At 44.7% G+C, this 25,191-nt stretch overlaps 1 protein-coding gene across 1 annotated transcript in view; it reads left to right on the forward strand.

Annotated features, from left to right (window-relative positions):
* The first annotated feature begins 599 nt into the window (after window positions 1–599).
* The window catches only part of zfp64 (zinc finger protein 64 homolog (mouse)), a 74,793-nt gene continuing 50,201 nt past the window's right edge, over window positions 600–25,191 (forward strand). Inside the window, exons 1-2 of the mRNA XM_038803121.1 lie at window positions 600–781; window positions 18,400–18,633. Of these exons, the coding sequence (XP_038659049.1) occupies window positions 739–781; window positions 18,400–18,633 (277 nt within the window). The 5' untranslated portion in view covers window positions 600–738. The remainder of the gene's footprint in view (window positions 782–18,399; window positions 18,634–25,191) is intronic.

Genomic DNA, 25,191 nt, shown 5'->3' on the forward strand with positions numbered 1-25,191 from the left:
TGATCTTTATTAGTTCCCCAATCTTTCAGCCTGCCACTGGCTTTTGCAATAGGGTATGCCTTCGTTTTCGCCGTTATGCTATCTTTAACTTCCTTCCCGAGGCAAGGATATTTGATCCTTTTACAATTTTTCTTCCTGCCTGAAATATATTTTGGTTGGGATAAATTGAATATCTCCTCAAACTGCTACTGCGCATCAACTTTTAAGTCTCCCTGCCCAGTCCAGGAGGGCCAAATCTGTCCTCAGGCCAACGTAATTACCATTTGTTGGTTGGACAATTTTCAGGTAATAAGTGTCGGAGATTGCAGCTGGAATATTGATCCAAATAATACATGTATGAAATGGCACAATAAGTATGTTTTAACTTTTTTTTTAAACTTAGGGATGAATTTGAGGGCGATAATCCAACAGCACAAACGTGTGTGTGTGTGTGTGTGGGGGGGGGGGGGGGGGGGGGTGAGCTAAAAAGGCATTAGGTCGACATTACTTCTCTTGGGGATAAAGAATGTGCCACAGGTCCAGGAGACCTTTGCCTAGACTAGGATTCTCCAAGCCCAGGCCAGGCGGAAGTGCTGCACCGCCGCTTCCGCCGCGCTGAGGTGCCGGCCCGGCCTCACTATCAACCTTTCATCGTGTTTGTTTGTAAATATTATTTATTTGGGAGTTTGGGAGGGAGGTCGGGCCCCCGGGGGGGTGGGGGAGGTTTGGCTTCCTTCTCCCTCCCTCGCTGGCTGTGCGATGAACGCGGGCGGACAGAGCGATGCTTTCACCCCGGTGCCCTGTGAGTATGCAGCAGTCCAGCTATGCAGGGGTTGGGGCGGCGGCAGCGGCGGGGCCCGGGCCCAGGGCAGCCCCGGAACCTGGGTAGCGAACACCCGGGAGCCTGGCTGTCAGGAGACGGGCAAGGGGAGGCACTATACTCAGGTTCCAGGGCTCTCAGTGTATGTGATATACAAAGTCAGGGGTTCCTCCCACCCCCAGCCCCCATTTCATTCACCATGTGGAGGAGGTAGAATTGAGGCTTCCCAGGCTGGTGCATTTGAAAACCAAGCCCGGGAATTAACGGTAGCCTTTTTTTATTCTGGCAATTTGCAGTTGGGGCACCAGAAGCACTTACAGACCTGAAGTATTAAAATTAATTTCGGATTAAAAGGTGCATAGTTGGTGTTGCAATGATTTCAGCCACACTTCCGACCATTTCTGCCATGAATGCAAAGGTTAAGACCATTAGGGGCTGTTTTAGCGCAGTGGGCTAAATCGCTGGCTCGAGCGCGGGTTCAATTCCCATACCGGCCTCCCCGAACAGGTGCTGGAATGTGGTGACAAGTGGCTTTTCACAGTAACTTCATTGAAGCCTGCTTGTGACAATAAGTGATTATTATTATTAAATTCACTTGCCTAGGACCCCAATTTTCAGCACTTACAGGGGTCATTTGGGGTCCAGCCTGATGACCCTATCTTATGGTTGCACTTTTGGTGCACCTGCCATGTTGAGCAGGTTATCACTGCAGGCACTGGGAGGATGGGCCAAGAGTATGCAGATTATTACCTCTGTCAGCATGCATTCCCTCTTTCCCGGAAGCGCGTAGCTTCGCTGGGATAGTAGGCCACCTCATACTGAGGAGGCCATTGCTGCATGTTGCTTTGTGGACTCTGCATCACAACTGCAACAGGTTCCACACCCAGCTGCTGTGATGAGCGAATCGTGCAGCTTAATGCTCCGAGCAGGAGCCGTGACACAAATCCATTGTACCATTAGCATTTAGAGAAACCAGAGGACAGCTAATATGCCATTGGGTCTATCTCCTGACAATCTGGCTCATGACTGCCTTACAAGCCATAGATACATGGGCAGCATGTGTTTAACAAAAACCATTCTGACACACAAAATGTAATTGAGCAGACAATTAAGGTGCCTCAGCAATACTTTCTGTTGCCTGGACCATTCTGTAGGAACCCTACAGTACCTACCCGAGCATGTGTTACAATTTGTCGTAGCCGTCAATATCCTGCACGACTTTGTCACCAAGAGGGCACAGCTCTTGCCATTAGATATAGAACAAGCTGTTGAGGAGGATGAAAGAGGAGACAACCAACACAGTCTCTTGGCAGCTGATCTATCCCTGATCAGCGGTACCATTTAATGCAAACCCAATTCCCATTAAGCACCAATTGCATACCTTCCCTCTCGCACTGACCATCAGGGTGACCTCATGGCCACAATGGCAAAATAAAAGCCACCACAAAACAGCAATTCCAAACCACTAATATTCTACAAACCATTCAAAAGTCAACAAATCACCCTTGTGTATTCCCTTAGTTACCTGGCTGAATTCACCATCGGGATGTTCCGTTTCACCGACAGCCTGGGGGTTTCCCGCTACGATGGCGTGGGGCTGCCCCACAATGGGAAACCCCATTGATGAGCTGGTGAAACGGAGAATCCCGACTGTATGCTGTACCAGCAATCTGGCATGGTGGGACGCAGAAACCCGGCCACCATCTTTTTTGTTCCTTTGCCTACCCCAGGGTTGCAACATGGCTGGTGGAAAGATGTTGACTTTCAGTGGAGGAGATTGTGGATGGTCTTGCAGAATGACACGGCAGCACAAATGGATAGCATTGTGGCTTCACAGCGCCAGGGTCCCAGATTCGATTCCCCGCTGGGTCACTGTCTGTGTGGAGTCAGCACGTTCTCCCCGTGTCTGCGTGGGTTTCCTCTGGGTGCTCCGGTTTCCTCCCACAGTCCAAAGACGTGCAGGTTAGGTAGATTGGCCAAGATAAATTGCCCTTGGTGACCAAAAAAGTTTAGGAGGGGTTATTGGGTTATGGGGATAGGGTTGAAGTGAGGGCTTCAGTATGTCGGTGCAGACTCGATGGGCCAAATGGCCTCCTTCTGCACTGTATGTATGTTCTATGACCTCACAGAGTCCTCCACCCCACCCCCGGACAGATTTGGACTGCACTACTTTAGTATGGGTGGCAGTGCTCTGGGCTGGCTGGCTGACGAGTGGCTGTAGGGGGGGCGATAAACAGTCATCGTGAAAGACGACAGCTGGTCTGTGTTCCTTGGAGCCACTGTCCCTTCCCCAGTGTGGCATTTCAACAATCCGAGCTATATGTGTTGGAGGGCAGTTTGCTGGAGTACCCCTGAGCCTTCAAGACCATTTGCCTTCAGAGCTCAGTATTCAGCAATCTGAATATTGATGATGACAAGCTGAACTTACAGGACTTCAGTTTGTGCATTGACTGCAGTACTTGGATATTGGGTGGTTTCTGCTTCTGCAACGGAAGTTTGACATCAGTCATTGGAAATTGCAACATTGTTGGGGTCATGGAGTTGGCCATCACTTTCACACTGGAAAGGACGGGCTTCATGCTCTGCGGAGAGCCCATGCAGAAGATTGGTTCCAGACCCTTCCACACTTGACAGTGACTAGAGGCTCTCTTCTCTGACTGGCCTGCCAATTCAGCGAACATTTCTGTATACATAATCCATCAGTCTTTTGCTGTTCGCTGCCACTTCGAAGTTTTTATCTGAGTCCTGGGCAAAGGAACTCATGCGGCCTCTCCCACTGGCAAGCTGGAAGGTGTGCTACCCTTACCCTGATGCACAACATCATCTTCCAAGCTTTCATCCTCTGCTGGTCACGGACTTTGTCGTAGCTGCTCCAATGCTGGCAACTCCCCTCTTCTCCATTGGGGTGAGGACATGTAGCCCTGCCTGTACCCCTCCACCGGTTAAGTTCTTCTGCCTTCTGCAGTTGTGCATCATCATCCTGCAAGAAAGAAGGAAGTGTTTTATCGAAGATCATGTAATGCGTTTGGATGATGTATCCATCAAACTGAATAACTGACATTGTAAGAACTGTGAGATGCGAGTGTGGGGCTTGTAGAAGGGTATCTCTCCTGAGCAGTTTCTCAGTGTCGAGGATGACTTGTTTCCACTCCGAGTACGTGGATTCTGCAGTGGCTCAATAGTCTGATCCTGGATCCGTACACTCTGCCACAGGATTAGCAGGTGGTGTTTGATGAGGGACGCTCTGGATTCTGCTGCATTCATCTTCCGCTGTTTACGCTTGGCCTTCACTAGCTGCGATGGATGAGCCCCATTGCCCACATGCCTGACACAAGACTCCCAAACAAGTTTTCTATTCCGAGCTCCACAATGGCAAGTAATCACTAGGAAGTCAGGAAATTCTACAAGGACACTCTGAAAGCCTCCCTAAATAAATGCAACATCCCCACCAACACATGGGAATCGCTTGCCTTAGAACACAATGGGGCTTGTCCATCGCAGCTAGTCGAGTATGACCTCGATACTGCGGATATAGGTCAGGGAGAGGACGCTCATGTTGGTAAGCCTATCCTGCAGGATTTTGCGGAGGCACTGCTGATGATATCTCCAAGGATTTGAGGTGTCTGCTGTATATTGTCCATGTTTCTGATGGATACAGGAAAGCGGGGACTATGGCTGCTCTGTGGATCATGAGCTTGGTGCTGGGTTTGAGGTCTCCGTCTTCAAATACTCTGTTTCTCAGGCGTCTGAAGACTGCACTGGCGCATTGGAGTTGATGTTGGATTTTGTCGTCAGTGTCTGCTCGCAGCGGGAGGAGTCTCCCGAGGTATGGGAAATAATTCACATTGTTCAGGGGCTCACCGCGGATCTTGATGATTCGGAAGCAGTTCTGCGTGCTGGTAGAGAACCTTTGTTTTCTGGATGTTTACTCTGAGGCCCATTGTCTCATATGTCTCAGTGAATGCATCAATGATGGTTTGCAACTTGGTCTTTGAATGTGCGTACACACAGGCGGGTGGTCTTGATTCTGGCCTGGAGGAATTGTAGTTTGAACAGTTTCCTGCTTGTCCGGTAGGTTAGCTCCACTCCAAGGGTGACTGCATGGAGTGTTGCTGTGAGGAAGATGGAGAAGAGCGTTGGTGCGATGACACCGCCCTGTTTGACTCCATTTACACATGTATTGGGCCTGTGATGATTCTGTTGGTGAGGATTTCGCCTTGCATGAATTTGAGGATGCTCCATAGTCCCTCAAGGTTGGCAGAATAGAACGCCGTTGCAAGATTGAAGAAGGCCATATGCAGAGGTTGCTGCTACTCTCTGCACTTTCCTGGATTTGTTGTGCGCTGAAGATCATGTCCATTGAACCGCTTGATGGGCGGAAGCTGCACTGAGACTCGGGAAGGAGCATTTAAGCCACTGGGAAGAGGCAATTGAGGATGAACCTTCCCCGTGGCGGAGAGTAGGGAAATCCCTCTTTAATTTCCGCAGTCGGACTTGTCTCATTTCTTGAAGATGGTCACAATTAAGGCATCTATGAGATCATCCAGCATGCTCTGTTCCTTCCAGGCAAGGGTTGTGGATTATGAGCGAGGTTATGTTGAACTTTATAAGACACTAGTTTGGCCTCAGCTGGAGAATTCCATCCAGTTCTGGGTGCCGGATTTTTGGAAAGATGTGAAAGCATAGGAGAGAATACAAAAAATATTAATGAGAATGGTTCCTTGTAGATTCTTGTCAAGGGCACATCTCTGCCGCATTTTAGTACTTCTGCAGCGATTCCATCTGTGCCAGAGGCCTTGTTGTTCTTCTGCTGTCAGATGGCTTTTTCAACCTCATGAGGTTGCGCTGAGATGGTGGTGGGTAGTGTGTTGCAGAATGGTGTCAAGAACACTTGGGTCAAAGGCTGTGTTTTTATTAGAACAGTACAGCACAGAACAGGCCCTTCGGCCCTCGATGTTGTGCCGAGTAATGATCACCCTATTCAAGCCCACATATCCACCCTATACCAGTAACCCAACAACCCCCATTAACCTTATTTTTTAGGACACTAAGGGCAATTTAGCCTGGCCAATCCACCTAACCCGCACATCTTTGGACTGTGGGAGGAAACCGGAGCACCCGGAGGAAACCCACGCACACACGGGGAGGACGTGCAGACTCCACACAGACAGTGACCCAGCCGGGAATCGAACCTGGGACCCTGGAGCTGTGAAGCATTGATGCTAACCACCATGCTACCGTGCTGCCCGGTTTTGGTTGAGGAGGTCCTTGAAGTGTTCTCTCCAGCAGGCATTGACTGCCTCTCTGTCTTTGATGAGTGCTTCTCCGTTTTTGGCTCTCAGTGGGGAGGGCCCCATGGTACTCAGACCGTAGATGGTTTTGATTGTGCTGAAGAAGCCACGCACATCATGGTTATCAGCACGTTGCTAAGCCTTCTGTGCTCCTTCCAACGCCCATCTGTTTTTTACGTCGCAAGTTCTTTGTTGCACCTCGGCCTTCAATTGCCTGGAGGCTTGTTTCCTCTCACTCGAGTTTTGGTAGAGCTGCTAGTTCAGGAATGCCTTGCGCTTGCAGTCAAGGTGATCCTGGATCTCCTGCTCATGCTTGTCGAACAAGTCTTAGTGTTTCCTTGTCGAGTGACTGAGCGTCTCCTCGCAGGTGCTGACTAGGTTGATTTTAAGATGGACTGGGTGCTGTGGACATTCTGTGGCTCTGGCTTGTTGGTTGTTGCCAGGTTAGCTATGAGATTGCAGCTGAGTAGCTCTTTATTCTCTGGGTCTTTGAGTTCAGTGACATTATGTCGCCTGTGGCAGAGTTTCTTCTGCCTGTGCTGGATTGGGGCCAGGGTGGTGGAGATGGTAGAGCGGATTAGTCGGTGGTCAGTCCAGCAGTTCTCGGTTCCGGTCGTGGCCTGGGTGATGTGGATGTCTTTGCGAATCATTTTGGGGATGATGATATAGTATATTAGGTGCCAGTGCTTGGAGCGGGGGTGCTGCCATGAAGTTTTCTGCTTGTTCTCTGGTGGAATAGGGTGTTTGTGATGACAAGGTCATGTTCTAAACATTTTACCAGGAGGTGGACTCTGTTGACGTTTCCCCCATGCCTTACCTGCCTAAGATTTGCCTCATTCGCAACTCTAGCATTGAAGTCACTGAAGAGAATCCGCTTGTCTCCCTTTGGAATGCAGGATAGTGATTGGTCGAGGCTGGAGTAGAATGCTTCTTTTGTCTCATCCGTTGCATCTAAGAGTGGGGTGTAGGCACTGACAGCTGTGATGGGCTGCCTCTGAGCCAGGGTGAGCCAAAGGGTCATGTGTCGTTCACCCCCCAGGGGAGTCTAGTGAGATCATAGAATCCCTACAGTGCAGACGGTAGCCATTCGGCCCATCGAGTCTGCATCGACCTCTGAATGCCCCAACCTAGGCCCATTCTCCCACCCATCCCTATAACCCTACCGAGGGACAATTTAGCATACCCAATCCATCTAACTTACACATCTTTGGACAGTGGGAGGAAACTGGAGCACCCAGAAGAAATCTACGCAGACATGAGAAGAATGTGCAAACTCCACACAGACAGTCGCTCGAGAAGTCGAAATCCAACCCATGTTCCTGGCGCTGTGAGGCAGCACTGCTAATCGCTGTGCCACCATGCCGTCCGACTCATTTGTTTTATACGGCGAAGAAGACCCCGTAGAGTTGCTGTTCTTCTGTTTCACCTTTCCAGAAGAAGGTATGCCTGTCACCTTGTTCTTTAAGCTGGCCATCTCCTGCCAGTTGTGTATCGCTCAAGCAGTGATGTCAATGTTGTGGCATCAGCGTTCCCTGGCTATGATGGCGGTTCGCTGTTTGGGTCTGTTGCTGTTGGGGTTGTCCATGAAGGTCCTGACGTTCCAGTTCCCTTAATTCATTTGGGTAGGTGGGGTGGGGTTGGACTGGAAGATGCCTGTGCATGGATTCTTTTAACGTGGGGTGGTTGTTGCACACCAAACACCACACGGTCCCAGCAGAGTGAGGTCTTGGCCAGTGGCAGGGAAGTCCAAGATAACTGGAGATCAGGCTTTGGGGTAGGATGGGGATTAACACATGCTTATCATCCTACCCTCTGTAGAAGGGTATATGAGGATACGGTAAAGCGATGAGTTATTGGTAGGTGAGTAATGGGGGTCTGGTGCATTGTTTAAAGTGTGAGGCCAGTGGTACTGTTCGTGCGATATGACATTTGAAGATGCATTCTCTGATCTTGTGGCACTACATTCAGGTTCACTGGGAAAGACTCCAGGCATTGACTGACACTTCACCATTGCCACTGCCTTCATTGTTTCTGTCTTATGGACCTCCTTATACCCCTTGGCGTAGAGTTCCTTTCTCCTCCTGTCTACCTGTACCAATGCCGCCAATACTGCATTGGGCAATCTTAGAGCTCTCTTCTTGGGCAAAGCTAAAGAAATTCAGAGGCACTTGCCATAATTTTGCAAACTTCCTTAAACCGTGGTAATGCAAGAGGACTGGAGAATTGCAAATATTATACCCATGTTCAAAAAAAGGGTATAAAGTAAACCCAGCAACTACCGGACAGTCAGTTTAACTTCATTGGTAGGGAAACATCTAGAAACAATTTTTGTCAAAATTGATAGTTACATGGACAAATACAGATTAATCAAGGAAAGTCAGCGCGGATTTGTTGAAGGAAAACTGTGTTAACCTAACTTGCTTGGGTTTTTTCATGAGGTCATGAGGGCAGTGATGTACATGGATTTCCAAAAGGCATTTGTTACAATGCCGCACAGCAGACGTGTGAGCAAAATTAGAGTTCATGGACTAAAAGGAACAGTAGCAAAATGAATACAGAATTGGCTGCATGACCGGGAACAGAAAGTTGTGGTTAATGGATGTTTTTTGAGTTGGGGAAAGGCTTGGAAAAAGTTCCCTAGGGGTCAATGTTGGGACCCTTACTCTTCCTGCAATCACTCAGAACTTGGTGTATAGGGCATAGTCCAAAAATTGTGGTTGCAGCAAAACTTGGAAGCGTTGTGAAATGTGAGGAGCATGGTGTAGAACTTCAAAATGACACATACAAGTTGATGGAATGGGTGGGCAGATGACACCCAATGTGGAGAAATGTTCATTTTGAGAGAAAGAACATAGGAAGTAATAAAGGGTACAATTCTAAAGGGACTGCAGGAACAGAGAACCTGGGTGTATACTCTTTTTAACAAAACATGAATCAATAAATTTAACAAAAGTGGGAGGGGGCGAAGGTCCCTGGTGAAGCACTGGAACTATAATAAAATATCAAAGGAAACTTAAGTACTTAAACCAAAACATCATTCCCGGGGTGATGATGCACCCCAGCCTCTGTGGTGCCCACTGGTCGTGGAAGGCCTGAAGGTGGATACCGCCTGTTCTCTCTCCAGGGCTACCCGGCCACAAACATAATTGTGGTGGAGGGGCAAAGTGTCAGGTCAATCGACCCCCTTGACCGCCCACTTCCTGAACGTGCTCATGGCAACCTTGGACCCGGGTGTAAATGTGCCTACATCATTTTGGGTGGGAGAGCAGGTTGGGAGAGTGGTTCGTAAAAACTACAGTACCCAGGCTTTATTAATATGGATAATGGCGAGAAGAGCGAGGTTATGTTGAACTTTATAAGACACTAGTTTGGCCTCAGTTGGAGAATTCCATCCAGTTCTGGGTGCCGGATTTTTGGAAAGATGTGAAAGCATAGGAGAGAGAGCACAGAAAATATTCATGAGAATGGTTCCTGTGATGAGAAGCTTCGGTTATGAAGACAGATTGAAACATTTGGGACCCTTTTCCTTGGAGAAGAGAAGACCGAGAGGAGATTTAATAGAGATATTCAAAGTCATGAAGGGTCTGGACAGAGTAGATAGGGAGAAATTGTTTCCACTTGTGAAAAGATTGAGAATGAAAGCAAACCATAATGCTTAGTTCTGAATTACACATTAGATATAGAATTCTAGTACTAATGTGCAAAATATATTGAAAGAATGACTTTCATAATCTCATGTTTCATTCTTCTGATGCTCGCCCTTTTCTTCAAAAGGAAAATGAAGGGGGCAGCACGGTGGCGCAGTGGGTTGGCCCTGCTGCCTCACGGCACCGAAGTCCCAGGTTCGGTCTCGGCTCTGGGTCACTGTCCATGTGGAGTTTCGCCCCCACAACCTAAAGATTTGCAGGGTTAGGTGGATTGGCCACGCTAAATTGCCCCTTAATTGGAAAAAATATATTGGGTACTCTAAATTTAAAGAAAAGAGGTGCAGGTTAGCTTGAACTTGGGCTAGCCTCTCATAATTTTGTGCCTCCTGCTCAGGCAACAAGGCAAGGGACCATTAAATTGGCCAGCATTGTGTATAAGTGTTACATGTTCTCGAGTACTTCATCTAATAGATAAAGTCCTCTTCTGCATTCAACATTGTGTCATCTGCATGCTGTGATTTCATCTTCAGATTGATTTACAGACCAGCGATCCGTTGAACCTGTGAAGCACTCTTCCAGTATTCACTCTGGACAAAACTCATGAGTCCTAGTGGGAAGTCTTTGAAGTGCTCATGAAACTGTCAAAATAAACACATCCAATCAAGCTCCCCTTAGTCAGGAAGTCACTTCTTCATAAAAATAAACTATTAAGGCCTTGAATGGTTGATTGTATTGTATTGTGCAGTTCAATACCCTGGAATTATTTGAGACACTTTAGCATAAAGGGATAACTGGAGATTTTGATTAAAGTTGAACGAGCTGGTTTGGTTAGCCACTCACGTACACTAATTGCACAGATGATGTTGTATCCAAGAACATGTAATGTACTTGGGTTACCACACCTTTGTGTGCCAAAAGACTTTTGTACTAATTAGATGAATATGGCCCGTTCTCAATATATTATCTTATGAAGCAGGTAAATCTATGTTCTAGAAACAGCCTGATTTTCACTTCCGTTTCTGTGCTTGGGCAGCAGATTGAAAATCGAGCCCAGACATTACTATTCTTTAGATGTATCCACTGATCCCACTGCCAATGAATTTTATGGATGTGTTATCAATGTTCCTTTTAGTATGAATTTATTTGCCAGATCCAGATTTTCCTGTTTGTAGGTGGATTATCTGGAAGTTGTACTTAAAATGCACAGAAGCTTTTAAAAGAGAAAAAGATGGGTTAAAGTTCTATTATAAAATAAAACTCATGCCGTCAGTCATTTCTAAATTTGCTGCTGCCATTCATATGTGCACTTCTAGTCTTGTATCCTGAGGAAAAGAAATCAAAGGTTCGGAGTTTGGACGACACAGTGGCACAGTGGTTAGCGCCGGGACCCGTGCTCAATTCCAGCCTCGGGTGACTTTCTATATGGAGTTTGCACTTTCTTCCTGTCTCTGAGTGGGTTTCGTCTTGGTGCTCCGGTTTCTTCCCACAGTCCAAAGATGTGGAGGTCAGGTGGATTGCACATGATCAATGCTCGAGATTACGGGAATAGGGAGGGGGAGTGGCCCAAGGTTGAGCGGTCTTTCGAATAGTCAGTGCACACATGATGTGCCGTGACCTCCTTCTACACTGTTTGGTTCCTATGGTTTAAATTCATGCTAGTATCGTGTCCTGCTGCCTGATGTTTCATAAGGTCTATATTCAGTGAAGTATCTGAGCTGTTAACCTTTTTTAAATGCTGATTGGCCATGCTAAATTGTCCCTTAATGTCCAAAAGTTAGATGGGGCTAGGGGAATCGGGTGAGGGAATGGGCCTGGGTAGTGTGCTCTTTCTGAGGGTTGGCAGACTCGATGGGCTGAATGGCCTCTTTCTGCACTGTAGGGATTCTATGATATGAAGATGAAAAATTAACCCGAGGTCCCATATGCTATGCCGGGTTGATTTAAGATAAAGTCGCCACGGTTCCAGGTTGCCATAGGCTGCTTTCCCCTTTGAGGGAGAGAGTGACATGGGTTGATTTAACCTGAGAATCACCATACCTCAGGCGAGAGGCCTGAAGTGTATGTTAATAACCCTGTGAAATGCTGTAAAGTAAAGCAATACATTTTCAGAATGTTTCCCTTATTTCTTCCTTTAACCAATGTCACCAAAAACAGGCCATTTACCTTTCTGCTATTTGTGGAACCTTTAGCAACAGTGTTGTTTAAACTGAATTGAAGGGAAGTAATTTTTTGTGAAACGCTTTACGATGCACTACGTTTGCACAAAAGATCTGCACAACATTTGTCTTTTTTTCTTTGCATATCTGCACAACTGACTTTTAAGATCCAGAAAAAGAATGCCAGCCCACCAACTCTTTAAAAGCACATCAACACCCATTCCATTTTTCTTGGAAATGCCTCTAAGAAAGATTAATGGCTCCCTCTGCAGTTCGAATAAGTACTTGCACAATGATAATACAGTTGAATGGAATCAGTGGGAAACTCGAAATAAATTAGTTCAAATACAAGGTGCAACATTGGATGTAGAGTCGAATTCGTATCTTATTTACTGTAATTTCATTTTAAAAATATATTTTAGTGAAGTAAGTAAAATCACTGTGGTCCCAGATGACCAGAGGCTGCTTTCCCCTTTGAGGAGGGGAGAGCTGACTGGTGGTGATTTAACCTGAGGATCACCACACCTAATAATAATCTTTATTAGTGTCACAAGTAGGCTCAAATTAACACTGCAATTAAGTTATTGTGAAAAGCCCCTAGTCACCACATTCCGGCGCCTGTCTGGGTACACTGAAGGAAAATTCAGAATGTCCAATTCATCTAACAAGCACGTCTTTCAAGACTTGGTGGGAGGAAACCAGAGCACTCGGAGGAAGCCCACGCAGACACGGGGAGAATGTGCAGACTCTGCACAGTGACCCAAGCCGGTAATCGAACCTGGGACCCTGACACTGTGAAGCAAGCACTAACCACTGTGCCACCGTGCCACCTCAAGCAAGGGGCAAGGTTGAGAAGGCTGAGCCTTCGGGATTACTCTCAGTCTGTATGGGAATTGAACCCACACTGTTGGTCTCGCTCTGCATCATGAACCAGCTGTCCGGCCAACTGAGCTAAATCGCCCCCGTAAAATAAAAAATAAATATTTTCTATCTCCACCAGTAGCATGGTCAGAATTAAAAGTGCTCACGAGGAAAAAAAATGTCTGGGCAGTATTGAAGTTTTTTTTTAAAGGAAGATTGGTCAAGGTACTGAAAGGCTGGCAGCCACAGTGGAGCCATATCCAAAACAGTCACAGTTTTCATTCCTGAAAGCTGTGACTGTGTTGGATATGGCTCCACTGTGGCTGCCAGCCTTTCAGTACCTTGACCAAGTCATCAGCAGAGTATTTGTTTGGAGAGCTGAACATTATCTTGTTCTTTCTCAAGGTCCACAAATCTGGAAGGACGCTAGATAGTGACTGGGATTCCTGGTTAAATTCTCCCATCCCCAGATAAAGAGACCAGAGATATTGAGCCCACTCATTGGAGTCAGGATAGACTTAGAATCAAACTTAAGGTCTCTGGTCTGTTTGGTTTAGTGCTGCGCCCGGTAGTGCCAACAAGAGTTTTTGTGTGCATACTTAGTGAAACATTGGGATGGAATCTCCGATTTTTAGGCTTTGTCCTGACGCCGGCATGGGAACGGTGGCCTGTTACGACCGAAACTTTGGCGCAAAACGGCCACTAATCCTCTGTTTGGCTGGGGGCTAGCAGGAAGGCAGCGCAGAGCACCCAGCTCTAGCTGCCAATACAGCCTGGAGAATTGCCGGATCCGTGCCGCGATTGTGCATGGCGACGGCCTGAAAAATAATGCCCCCCCTTTGGCCGGCTCGTGAGCCCAGACTGCCCCCCAACAGTGCCCCCAGCCCCAAACACATTCCCCCCTGCCCGTGGATCTTCCTTCCCCTGACTGTGGCAGCAATGGACTGAGTCTGCCACGCCAAGTTCCCGATAGGTAAGACCATGAGAGACCCACAACGTCAGGGACTCGGCCGGTCGGGGGCGGAGCATCGGCGGGTGGGCCTCAGACAACTTCCTGAGGCCGTCGATACAGCGTGCGCTGTACTCCTAGAGTATGCCACTTTGGAGGGACGGAGCATTGCAAAAGCGGTGCCACCCCCGATTTCATCCGAAATAGGGTTCTCCGGCCGATCGGCAAACATGATTTTGCTGTTGCCGACCGGAGAATCCCACCCATCGTCTTTCTTTTGTATTATTGTTACATAAATTGCACAAGGGTTGACACAAATTGGCGAAGAACCATAATGTTGAATAATCATTGCCATATTTTCTGAAAATATATTTGTGAATTAGGGTGAGAACGTTGCAGCTCTTAATTTTCAAACGTCATTTTATGATGAGCTGTTACATGGCCACCTAAACTGTGGCGTAGGGATTGAAAGCCAGGACAATCAAAGCCTTAAACCCCAGACAATTTCATCCTTTTTTTCTTTCATGGGTGTGTGCATCGCTGGCAAGGTCAGCATACGGTGCCCATCCACAATTGGCCATTTGAGAAGGTAGTTAAGAGTCAATCGCATTGGTGTGGGTCTGCAGTCACATTCAGGCCAGATCAAGTCAGGACGGCAAACTTCCTTCCCTAAAGGATATCAGTGAGCCAAATGGGTTTCGTGGTCACCATTACTGATAATTCAAAATTTATTAATTGATTTTAAATTCCACCAGCTGCCATGGTGGGATTTGAACCCACGTCATCAGACCATTCGCCTGGGACTCTGGATTACCAGTCCAGTAGCAGTGCCAATATGCCACCATCTTCCCCCAAATCCTATTGTGATATATGCGTCTTAGTTAAATATGTAGTACTTGAATTTCAGGGAGGTGGAGGTTTGGAAAGGCTGTGTGTTTTTGTTTTAAGAGTTCACGTCTCACTGATGGATAAGTTGTCACTTGGAGCACCTGACATTATAAAGGTTTTCTAACAAACTGACTTGGATCCATTCAAGGAAACAGTGAGTGGTGTTGACAGTTGAAATTCTGTGTGCACAATTTATTTGAAATTCAGCAAAAGCTCTGATTCTGAAACATCCGAACAATTAGTCCACGGCTTGAACAGAAACAAGCTTCTGAGGTAGATTGGTAGCTGGCCAACAGGAGAAAATGAAAAGCTGATGTATGTGAAGCTGCATTGATTTTGTAAGGTTACACCAGCAGAGCGCCATGGGATTCAATGGACTGTTGCTTATAGTTTACATCAATGTTTCCTGGATGATGATAGTGACTGCACTCCAAAGAAGTACTTAATTGGCTGTGAAGAGGTTGTGGAAAAGTGCTATATAAGTACAAGATTTTTTTAAAATCCCGTGTTGTGGCCAGAAAGTAATTTCCTGAGTTTCTGCTTTACGAGTTGAGGGGAGAAGAGTGTTTTTAAAAAGGGTAGATAGGGTAGAAATTTGGCTTGTGTGATAACATATAAAGGGCTGTTTTGTTTGGGTCACCTGTCAAACGGAAGTCAATGGAATTGAATATCGGTGTGACCTATAATGAGTAGCCCACATGGTATCATCAGTGTTTCACTGCTGGCCAATATAATTTGTGACGTCACATTCTCTATCCTTCTCATTTCTCACTGTTGAAGCACTTTTTCCTGTACTTGCTATGTCGCAAGCAGAGATGTAGATCAAAAAAGTGTTGATGGCCATATCAGTACAGTACTCCAATGTTGGTGTCCAAGTACTTGTTGTAACACACAGAAATAGCTGTTAGTGTTCCATAGAATCCCCACAGTGCAGAAGAAGGCCATTTGGCCCATCAAGTCTGCACTAACCCTCCAACCCCACCATGGTGGATATTAACACTCTATGGATGATAAGTTCAGGGTGTTTCAAAAATAAGGAATAAATAAAACACATGCATCTGGATCCGGAAGGTGGACTGATATCTGGGAAATAGAATTTTATGTTGTCAAATGCAAGGTAGCAAGACTAGAAAAAGGAACTAAGCATTGGGATTATAAATTAAGTAGCTTTATTTTACAGGTCCTTGTGAAGGAGGTCTCGGGTGACTGCCTGTGTGGAGCTTGCCCTTTCTCCCCGTGTCTGCTTGGGTTTCCTCCGGATGCTCCAGTTTCCACCCACAGTCCAAAGATGCTTGGTGGATTAGCCATGTTAAATTGCACCTTAGTGTCCAAAAGGTTAGGTGTACTCGAATGTTCAAGATCCTGATAGAAATATATAAATTAAATCCCAATATGATGCTCCTTGAGGTATGGGAACACAGTCTTCGGCTGAAAAGAGAGTTGTACAGAAAACAAATTGAATTGCTTTATGCCAAGTTTCAATAAACACTCAAATTGGTGAATTCATGAAATGGACTCGCTTTGGAGGGAGTTAGTGTGGAAGCATTGCAGGGAGAACTGGATAAATATTTGAAGAAGTGGGTGCTAAATAAATATTTGTTCTTGGCACCAGCCAGATGGATTGTGATTTATTCTGGTCCTGTGCTTTTGATATTCTTGCATAATTCTTGTAAATTAATGGATTAATGACTTTTTAGTGTGGTCTCCGGTTTCATGGTATCTATACATGTGTTTCACAAAGACGAAAGACGTAGGCACTTCATTCTCAGGATCCAGAGGGTGCATTTGATTGGGAGGCGATTCCGGAATTAAAGCAGTGTTCAGCATTTCTTCAGCACAAGGGAGGAAATGCTGAAACATTTATATCTGTGCAGGAAACTGAAATCCGAGTGAAAAATGTATACACATGAGGGCTTGCTTATGAACAGATGGAATTAAAACTATTGCTTTTTTAAGTGAAACGTAACTCCTCTACGCAAGAATTTCACCAGCTTCTCTCCGTGTTTGTCATACTGAGCTAGAGGAAAAAGACTGGAACTCTCTGGCTGTTTGCTGATGGCGGGAATCTCTGTTCCCTCCTTCATTCACCTGAGGAAGGAGCTGCGCTCCGAAAGCTCGTGTTTGAAACAAACCTGTTGGACTTTAACCTGGTGTTGTAAGACTTCTTACTCTGTTCCTTCCGGCAGCACACCCCCGCCCGTGGGTTTCTCGGCGGTGTGGCGTGGCTTCAATGGGAATTCCCACTGACAAGTGCTGGAGCAGGGAATCCCGCCGCCAGTGAATGGCACGCTGCTGAGAAACACGCAGCTGGGAGAGCGGAGAACCCCACCCACACTGTTTTATAACAATGGGGTTGTTTTAAATATTCAATGTTACAAGAAGAAAGTCTGACAATCTTACAATTTTTAAATATGTTAATGGTTTTAATCCCAAGTATCTAATTTAATTATCACAAATACATTTTCAGTGTTTTCCCATTCAAGGTTGAGTAAATTATTTTGATTAAGCAGTTCCAACTCTGATTTTAATTTCCAATGTGCCACTCAAAAGGTTAATACACAAGATAAGGGCTTATGAAGTTGGGAGTAAAATATTAGCATGGATAGGTGTTGCTCGTTCTGGGTGAGTGTGCTTAACACTCAATTTTGGCTCTGTTTCGTTCGTTAGCTTTGGAGTCACCAGGTATCATTAAGATACCGCCACAAGTTTCAAGGCTGTGGCCTACTCCGGAGTGTTTCCCGCGTAACTGGAAGCAAAGGTTTTTTAATCAGACTGAATCTGGCCAGGGATCCTGTATATGTGCTGTGGAGTTAAAACTTCACAGCACATGGGGGAGTACAGCCCCACCAACATTCCATCACCATCTCATCAAACCCATCCCTGTCAATATCGCGGCCCAAATAATTCTGCGGAATGAAATGTAACCCAGCTCTCTAACATGTGAAAGTCATAGATCCAGAATATGATGCAACACACTGATTGAGTAGTGCGTTCCCTTGGAACATCCTTTGATATGTTTGTATTGGTAAGCCAAAGGTTTACATCTATTTGCCTTTAATACGTTAGCATGATCTTTGTAATTTGCTGGGGATATCATTTTATGAGGTGTTCGTGGAGATGTGCAATAACTTGATTGTCGATGCATCAAAATAAATGTGGAAGTAACTAAAAGAGTGCATTTTGAACTTTTTTTTTCAAAAGTTGATGCCTGTACCCATCCAATTTATGAAATAAATGTACTATTTGGTTCCACTCAGCTATACAGAGCATGGAGATTCTAGAATTAATTTTTGGTGTGCACTGATGGAGTTAGAAAGTCTAAAGTCAATACCCTGTACGTCCTTTTCTAAATTGCTCTACTTTCTGCTCTTCTTTTAAACCTCATTTTGAATCCAATTTCTTTGACCAAGCTTTTGGTCAGCCCTCTTGATATCTTCTCCTGTGGCTCAATGTCCATTTTATTTTTCATTACATCTCCTGGGGGAATTTCTCTACATTACTAAAGGCACTATATGCAAGTTACTGTTGATCTCAATCAGCTTGGCAATGTGAGCACCATAGCTCATCTCAGCATCCTTAGGCTAAAGATGGTAAAGGTCACTGTGAGTTTGTGTGTCTATTAACCCTGTTAGGAGGCATGTGTCTAGATGTTGATTGAGAACAGGATTGATCTTGACTGTGTTACGTTGAGTGGTGAAATAGGCTGGGAACAATCACTGTGGAGGTACAGAGGAGAGCAGCTTTGTAAAAGAGGAGACAAAAGTTGTTCTTTGTTATGCTGTGCTCTGATTTATTTTTTTCTTTGTAGTTTCCCCAGGTGCCACGGTGTTGGTAGAAGTAAGTGCAGATATCCACATCTGCGGTATCTGCAAACAACAATACAACACTCTAGATACTTTTGTGGCCCACAAGCAAAATGGCTGCCACCTTGGGACAACTGCAGGCACCAGTTCCGTTCAGTTCGTGGCAGAGGCAACAGCACCGGCTCCCCAGACTCAGACTGCTGCAAGTATGATAACTGCACAGACACAGACCATCTCAGGTATGGGGGAGACTGGCAGAACTTTTTAGTACGTTTATTTGATTTATTAGAAGAAAAGTGATAGTATGGTGATTGTTACTAAAACAATATTAGCAGTGCTTGTGTGAAGTACAAACACTGGTGTAGGCCGAACTGTAATTACATAGCTGTGTGAATCTAAGAAGGAAATTGGTTAAACTAAAAAGGTCAGCCTTCCGTGTAAATTAAAGTAAGGGTGAAAGGTTAATACAGTATCTAGATTTTCTTTATTGCATAATCAACCTGAAAAATTGCTTTGTTACTCGATCTGCCACATTGGGGAATGAAATTAATTTCTGAAAGGGAGGCTTTTGGAAAGGAAAAATACATTTTGAAATCCAAGCTTTCCCATGTAATACCTGGAATCACATGTAAAACACCTCAGCCTTTGAATAAGACTTCTGGCTTTTATGGTTTCTATTAGTGCGTTCATTTTCTGATTAGACATGAAGTCTACCACAGGTAATATTCATTGCTTTAAATTACTGCCCCACAAAGTGACAGGGAGGTGTTTCTCCAGTGGTGGTCAAGATGGGCGGGTGGCACCGTGGCGCAGTGGGTAGTACTGCTGCCTACAGCACTGAGGACCAGGGTTCGATCCCGGCCCCGGGCCACTATCTGTAATGAGTTTGCACATTCTCCCCGTGTCTGCGTGGGTTTCACCCCCATAACCCAAAGCTTTGCAGGATGGGTGGATTGGCCATGCTAAACTGCCCCTTAATTGGAAAAAAAATAATTGGGTATTATAAATTTATTTTTAAAAAAGATGGCAGAGTGCAGCTTCGTGCTTTAGCACCAATGATAGATTGAGTGCAACCTACAAGTATTTTTTTTTATAAATTTAGATTACCCAATTATTTTTTCCAATTAAGGGGCAATTTAGCATGGCCAATTCACCTACTCTGCATATTTTTGGGTTGTGGGGGTAAAACCCACGCAGACACGGGGAGAATGTGCAAACTCCACACGGACAGTGACCCAGAGCCGGGATCAAACCTGGGACCTCAGCGCCGTGAGGCGGTTGTGCTAACCACTAGGCCACCGTGCTGCCCCACCTACAAGCATTTTGATGTGGCTCTGGTTACATGGAATAAACTGACAGGAAGAAGCTATATGTTTTCACCCTAAATCAATTGTGCAAGTTCCTGTTAAACAACAGATCTAGAACAATAGATGTCTGGCTGTGAATTTCAAAACAATAACTAATTAAAATAGTTTGAGGTACGACTCATAGATAAGGTCAGGACTCCACTGGACAAGACCAGACAGAAATGGGGTTGGAGCTGGGCATGGAGATAGGGGGAGGATTCTTGATTGAGGTGCGGCACAGGATCAATTCCACCTCCTCCTGCGCCAGGCTAAGTCTGATGCAGCTCAAGGTGGTGCACGAGCACACCGACTAAGATACGCTTGAGCGGGTTCTTCCCGGAGGTGGAGGATAAGTGCGAGTGGTGTCAGGGGGGCCCGGTCAACCACACTCGCATGTTCTGGTCCTGCCCCACAGGCAGTTCTGGAAAGCCTATCTCAAGGCTATGTCCAGGTGGGTGGGGGTCGAGATAGAGCCGTGCCCATCTGTGGTGGTGTTTGTGGTGTCAGAGCACCAAGAGCTCTGGACAGGGAAGGGGCAGACACCTGGCCTTCACCTAATGATTGCCAGGCAGGATATATGCTAGGCTGGAAGTTGGCTGCGCCACTCTGGTCCTCAGAGTGGTTGTCAGACCTGACCGAGTTCTTGCTACAAGAAAAAAATAAAATTCTTGATGAGGGAGTCTGAGAAGAGATTCCACGACATGTGGAAGAAGTTCACGAACCTCTTTTCAGACTTGTTCACAACCATCAACTAACTAGTGGGGGAGGGAGAAGATAGGAAATGGAGGGGGTAGAAAGGGGGGGCAGGGAGCTAGCGTATAGCAGAGAAGGAATGGGAAGGAAGGCCAGTCGCAGGAAGGGACACAGATCCTCCCACATGGGCCAAACCGGGAAGGCAGACCATCCTAACCTCCCTTGAGAACTCAAGGAGGGAAGCGGACTCTCTCTCTCTCTTTCCCCGCAAAACAAATGTTTATAAACGATGTAAAGAGTCCTGGTAGTAATTGTAACTACATATGTAAAGTTGTGTATAACTCTTATTGGGATTTTTAATATTTAGTGATAAGAGCACTTTTTTTTTAAATTGTATGATACACACTAATGTAAATAATGTAGGGAAATTATAGCACTGGGACTACTGTCACAGACGTGGTGACAGATTGTGATACTTGTGTTAGTTTAGCTATTGTTTTGGTTATTATTATTGTTTCTATATTGTTCTGTAAAATTTTAGCATTAAGTGTAAAAATTCACATAATATTGAAAAAAATAGTTTGTGGCCCTAATCCGCAAGATCAAGGACACCGTGACATAATGCGACAAAAAACTTGCTGGAAGTAATTTGTTATTCTTTGTATTTCACTTCTGTTGTTCTAATTAGGAGGGATTTGATGATTGCTAAAGTAGTGATGTGATGTAGATTAAAAAATAAAGAAGGTTGTCTGATAATTTAATGATTAGATGTACCACATTACAGCGAATGAAGTTAACACATCTGAATTCATTGATCTTAGCTAACCCTGTGGTTGGGTACTGGCATTGGTCTCAACTCTTTTGGGTTTGTGAGATTGGAAATTCAACCAGGATTCCCTTTCCTGATCAGTCACTGGAATGTATACAGCTTTAGATGTTAACGAAGGCACGATTGACATAATAACTCACTGGGCAGTATACTTCCCTGGACGGCCATTAAGAAATTAACTCTATAATGTTTGATGGGAATAGGAATGGATGTCATTTTTTGAAGCACTTTCAGAACCAATGCAACATAAAGCTCTCTGTACTGGCCCCCTTAATGTAGCTCTCCAAAGGTCACCTTGTTCCACCAATGTAAATTTTTCAGTTTCCCTTACCAATTATTGCTGTGCGCTCTGAGGGTAGCATTCATCAAGAAGAATTTGTTCATTTTATCACTGAGGGTTTCTTCTGATAGCTGTCTCTAGAAAACTGGTATGTGTTCACTATACCAGTAGCATTGGGGGAGGAGTGATCCTGGAGCCAAGGTCCTTGCTTAGAATCATCGAACGATCAGAAGAAGACCATCCAGCATGACATTACCAAGCTGGCTTATGCAAGAGAAACACTACTAGACTACTCCCCTGCCTTTCCCTTTAACCTCAGCATTTTTTTCTCTTCAGTTGCTTACCCAAATCCCTTTTGAAAGTCGCAATTGAATCTCCACACATTCTCACGCAATATATTCTAGTTCCTACCATCCTATTACATATTTGCGACCATGGACTTCCTTGGATTGGCCCATGATTGTGCTTGGCAAAATGCTGCAATGGATTGCCATTGCCTCCTGTAGTATGACTGACCAGGAAGCTCTCCCACTCTTAGCCGCTGCCACAAGACATATTGGAAGGACATACAGGCTGATAATCAACCAAGATCCCAATCACTCGCATGAAAAATGTTTTCCTCATATATCATTACTTATTTTGCCAATTACCTTCAATCAGTGTCATCTGGTTCTCAAACATTCCACCAACGGGACCAATTTCTCTCTAACGTCTCTGTTCTGACCCCTCATGGTTTTGAACATCTTCATCAAATTTCCTCTGTCTTCTTTATTCTAAGGAGAACAACCCCAGCATCTCCAAGCTATCCATTTGACTGAAGTTCCTCATCATTGGAACCATTCTTGTAAAACCTCTCTGCACCCTCTCTAATGGCTTCGCATGCTTTCTAAAATGTAGTACTCAGAATTGAACACATGCTGGGCAGCATGGTGGTGCAGTAGTTAGCACTGCTGCCTCACAGCGCAGAGGACCCGGATTGGATCCTGGCCCCGGGTCACTGTCCGTGTAGAGTTTGCACATTCTCCCCATGTCTGTTTGGGTCTCATCCCCATAACCCAAAAAGATGTGCAGGGTAGGTGAATTGGCCATGCTAAATTGCCCCTTAATTTGGAAAAAAAGAATTGGGTGCTCTAAATTTATTTTTCTATTTAAAGAATTGAACAAATACTTGAGTTCAGGCTGACACTGTGTTTCACGAAGGGTTATCATAGCTTCCTTCCTCTATAAGTAGAGGTACTCGGTGCCTTTGTTTATAAAGCCTGGGATCCCATAAACCTTTTTAATCACTTTCTCATCCTGCCCTGCCACCTTCAATGATTTGTGCACATATACTCAAGTTCTGTCAGTTTGTGCATTACCTTTAGAATTGCAGGCCTTGGATTATATTGCCTCTCCTCCGTCTTCCTACAAAAATGTATCACTTCATACTTCTCTGCACTAAATTACATCTGTCACATGTCCGCCCATTCTACCAGCCTATATCTTCTTGGAAGTCTATCACTATCCTCCGCACAGTTCACAATACTTCCAAGTTTGTGTCATCTGCAAATTTTGAAATGGCACCCTGCATACCCAAGTCTAGTGATCCAAATGGTCCCAGTATTGTACCCTGAGGAACCCATTGCATAACCCTAATCTGGGAAACAATCTTTCACCTCTACTCTGTTTCTTACTGACGGTTCTATTCCATGGGTTTTAACTTTGCTGACAAGCCTATTATGTGGCACTTTGCCTTTTGGAAATCCTTGTACACCATAGCAACCATATAACCCACATCATAGTCACAGTTCACCAATGTTTAAAAAGTATCAAACAATGTAACTTACACAGATGTTTTTATTACTATAACTTATATTCTATTTGTGTTCTTAGCATTAATGTATTATCTGGTAATGTAACTAACACTGGGGCTAAAACTAACTGTGGGGCTGGTTTAGCACAGTGGGCTAAACAGCTGGCTTGTAATGCAGAACAATGCCAGCAGCATGGGTTCAATTCCTGTACCGGCCTCTCCGAACAGGCTCTGGAATGTGGTAACTCGGGGTTTTTCACAGTAATTTTATTGAAGCGTACTTGTGACAATAAGTGATTATTATTATTAACACAGGCAGTATGTGCTTAAAAATTATGACTGTCGCATGGCTATCGTGCAGTAGTCTCATTGAGAGGCAGAGGTTATGTCATCTAGATGTAAACAAAACTTCAATCCTTTACAACTGTCATTAGATCTCGGAAATCCACGAATAGCCCTTTTGCAATTCTCCTTTTTAATATATAAACACACTGGGAATTGAGGGAAAAAATTCAATTTTGCCATCTCTTTGTAATAAAGAAGGTGCCATGTTTGGCATCAATGGCCGTCATAATTTGTGCAATTTATTAAAACTGATCCAAAATGGAAGATAATGACTGTGACATAGTTATTGCAGACGGTTAAGCGCGCAAAAATCTGTTAGGCAAATCTGTTAAAGAGTGCAGTTCTATTTGGTGTTATTGCACCGCATGGTTGATGTGAAATAACACAAATGTTTCATCTAATTAATAGATATTTGAGAGTATTTCAGAAACAAAAATCTCTAATCCGGGGAATGAAGCAGGTGGGTGATAGTTGAGTGGTTAATTATCATTTTGTTGGGTTAAAATTACACATTTGAGATCTTTCCCTGGTATCTGTTAACTGTTCTCATAACTGTTCTAATTTTATGTCTTTGCCAGTTCAACACAAAGCAAGCGGGTCTTAGTGGAATTTGTTTATCATGCTCTTTCTGTTGCAATTAATTTGACAAATTTGAGTGTTGTTCTTGCTGTGATTTAAAACCTAGCAAAGTAAAGACGTCCTTTTCCTCAGTTAAGATTTCTCCCATGCTAACTGACTGAAAGTATAATTATTTGCGGCACAAACAAAATGCTGCTCGTGTACCTAAACATTTATTTTAATATTATGCAATGCCTGTTTGACACTGCATAACAAAGTATTCCTTTGAGAGGCAGTATTGTACCACATTGTGCAATTTGCCTGTATAGTGATCCTTCATGTAATCAGCCAATTTATTTCATTTGAAAGTGTCATTTATTTTTATGTGCTGGCAAATTAGCACTGTAAATGTGTAAATATACACTGAAAGAAACAAAAACAGTTTTTGATTGAATTAACATCGTTAATGATGCAGATGGCATTAATGGTACAGCCCACAATACAAATACTGAGTAGTGTGAAAATCGTTTGCTGTGCATCCCTTTTTCCTCTGCCACAGTGAGAATGGATTAAAGAGTTCTCAGATTTGCAGCCAAAGTAAAGCCCTTTTTTATGCTGTGGTAGTAGCACCAGGTTTGTAGATGTTGTCAAATCTAAAACTTTTGGGTCTAACTAAGGACTAACTTCAGAGGACCTACTAAAATTAGATCTTTCCAGTAGTCCATATTAGTGAATCCGAGCAATTGAACATTAAGGTTATTTATTTGCAGCTATCACCGTGTCACTTTCCACAGTGAGAATTTCTCCTCAGCTACAACTATTCTAGTTAACTGGAATAAAAGATGAAGCCCGGGTGAGGGGGTGGTGGTGGTAGATGAACCTGGATGGGTAGGAGGGTGCAAAGGAGGAAGGGTCTCATCAAGCCACTTTTATTCGCTCCAGCAGAATTGTTTC

This window comes from Scyliorhinus canicula, chromosome 7 (genome assembly GCF_902713615.1).
Source record: "Scyliorhinus canicula chromosome 7, sScyCan1.1, whole genome shotgun sequence".
NCBI lineage: Eukaryota > Metazoa > Chordata > Chondrichthyes > Carcharhiniformes > Scyliorhinidae > Scyliorhinus > Scyliorhinus canicula.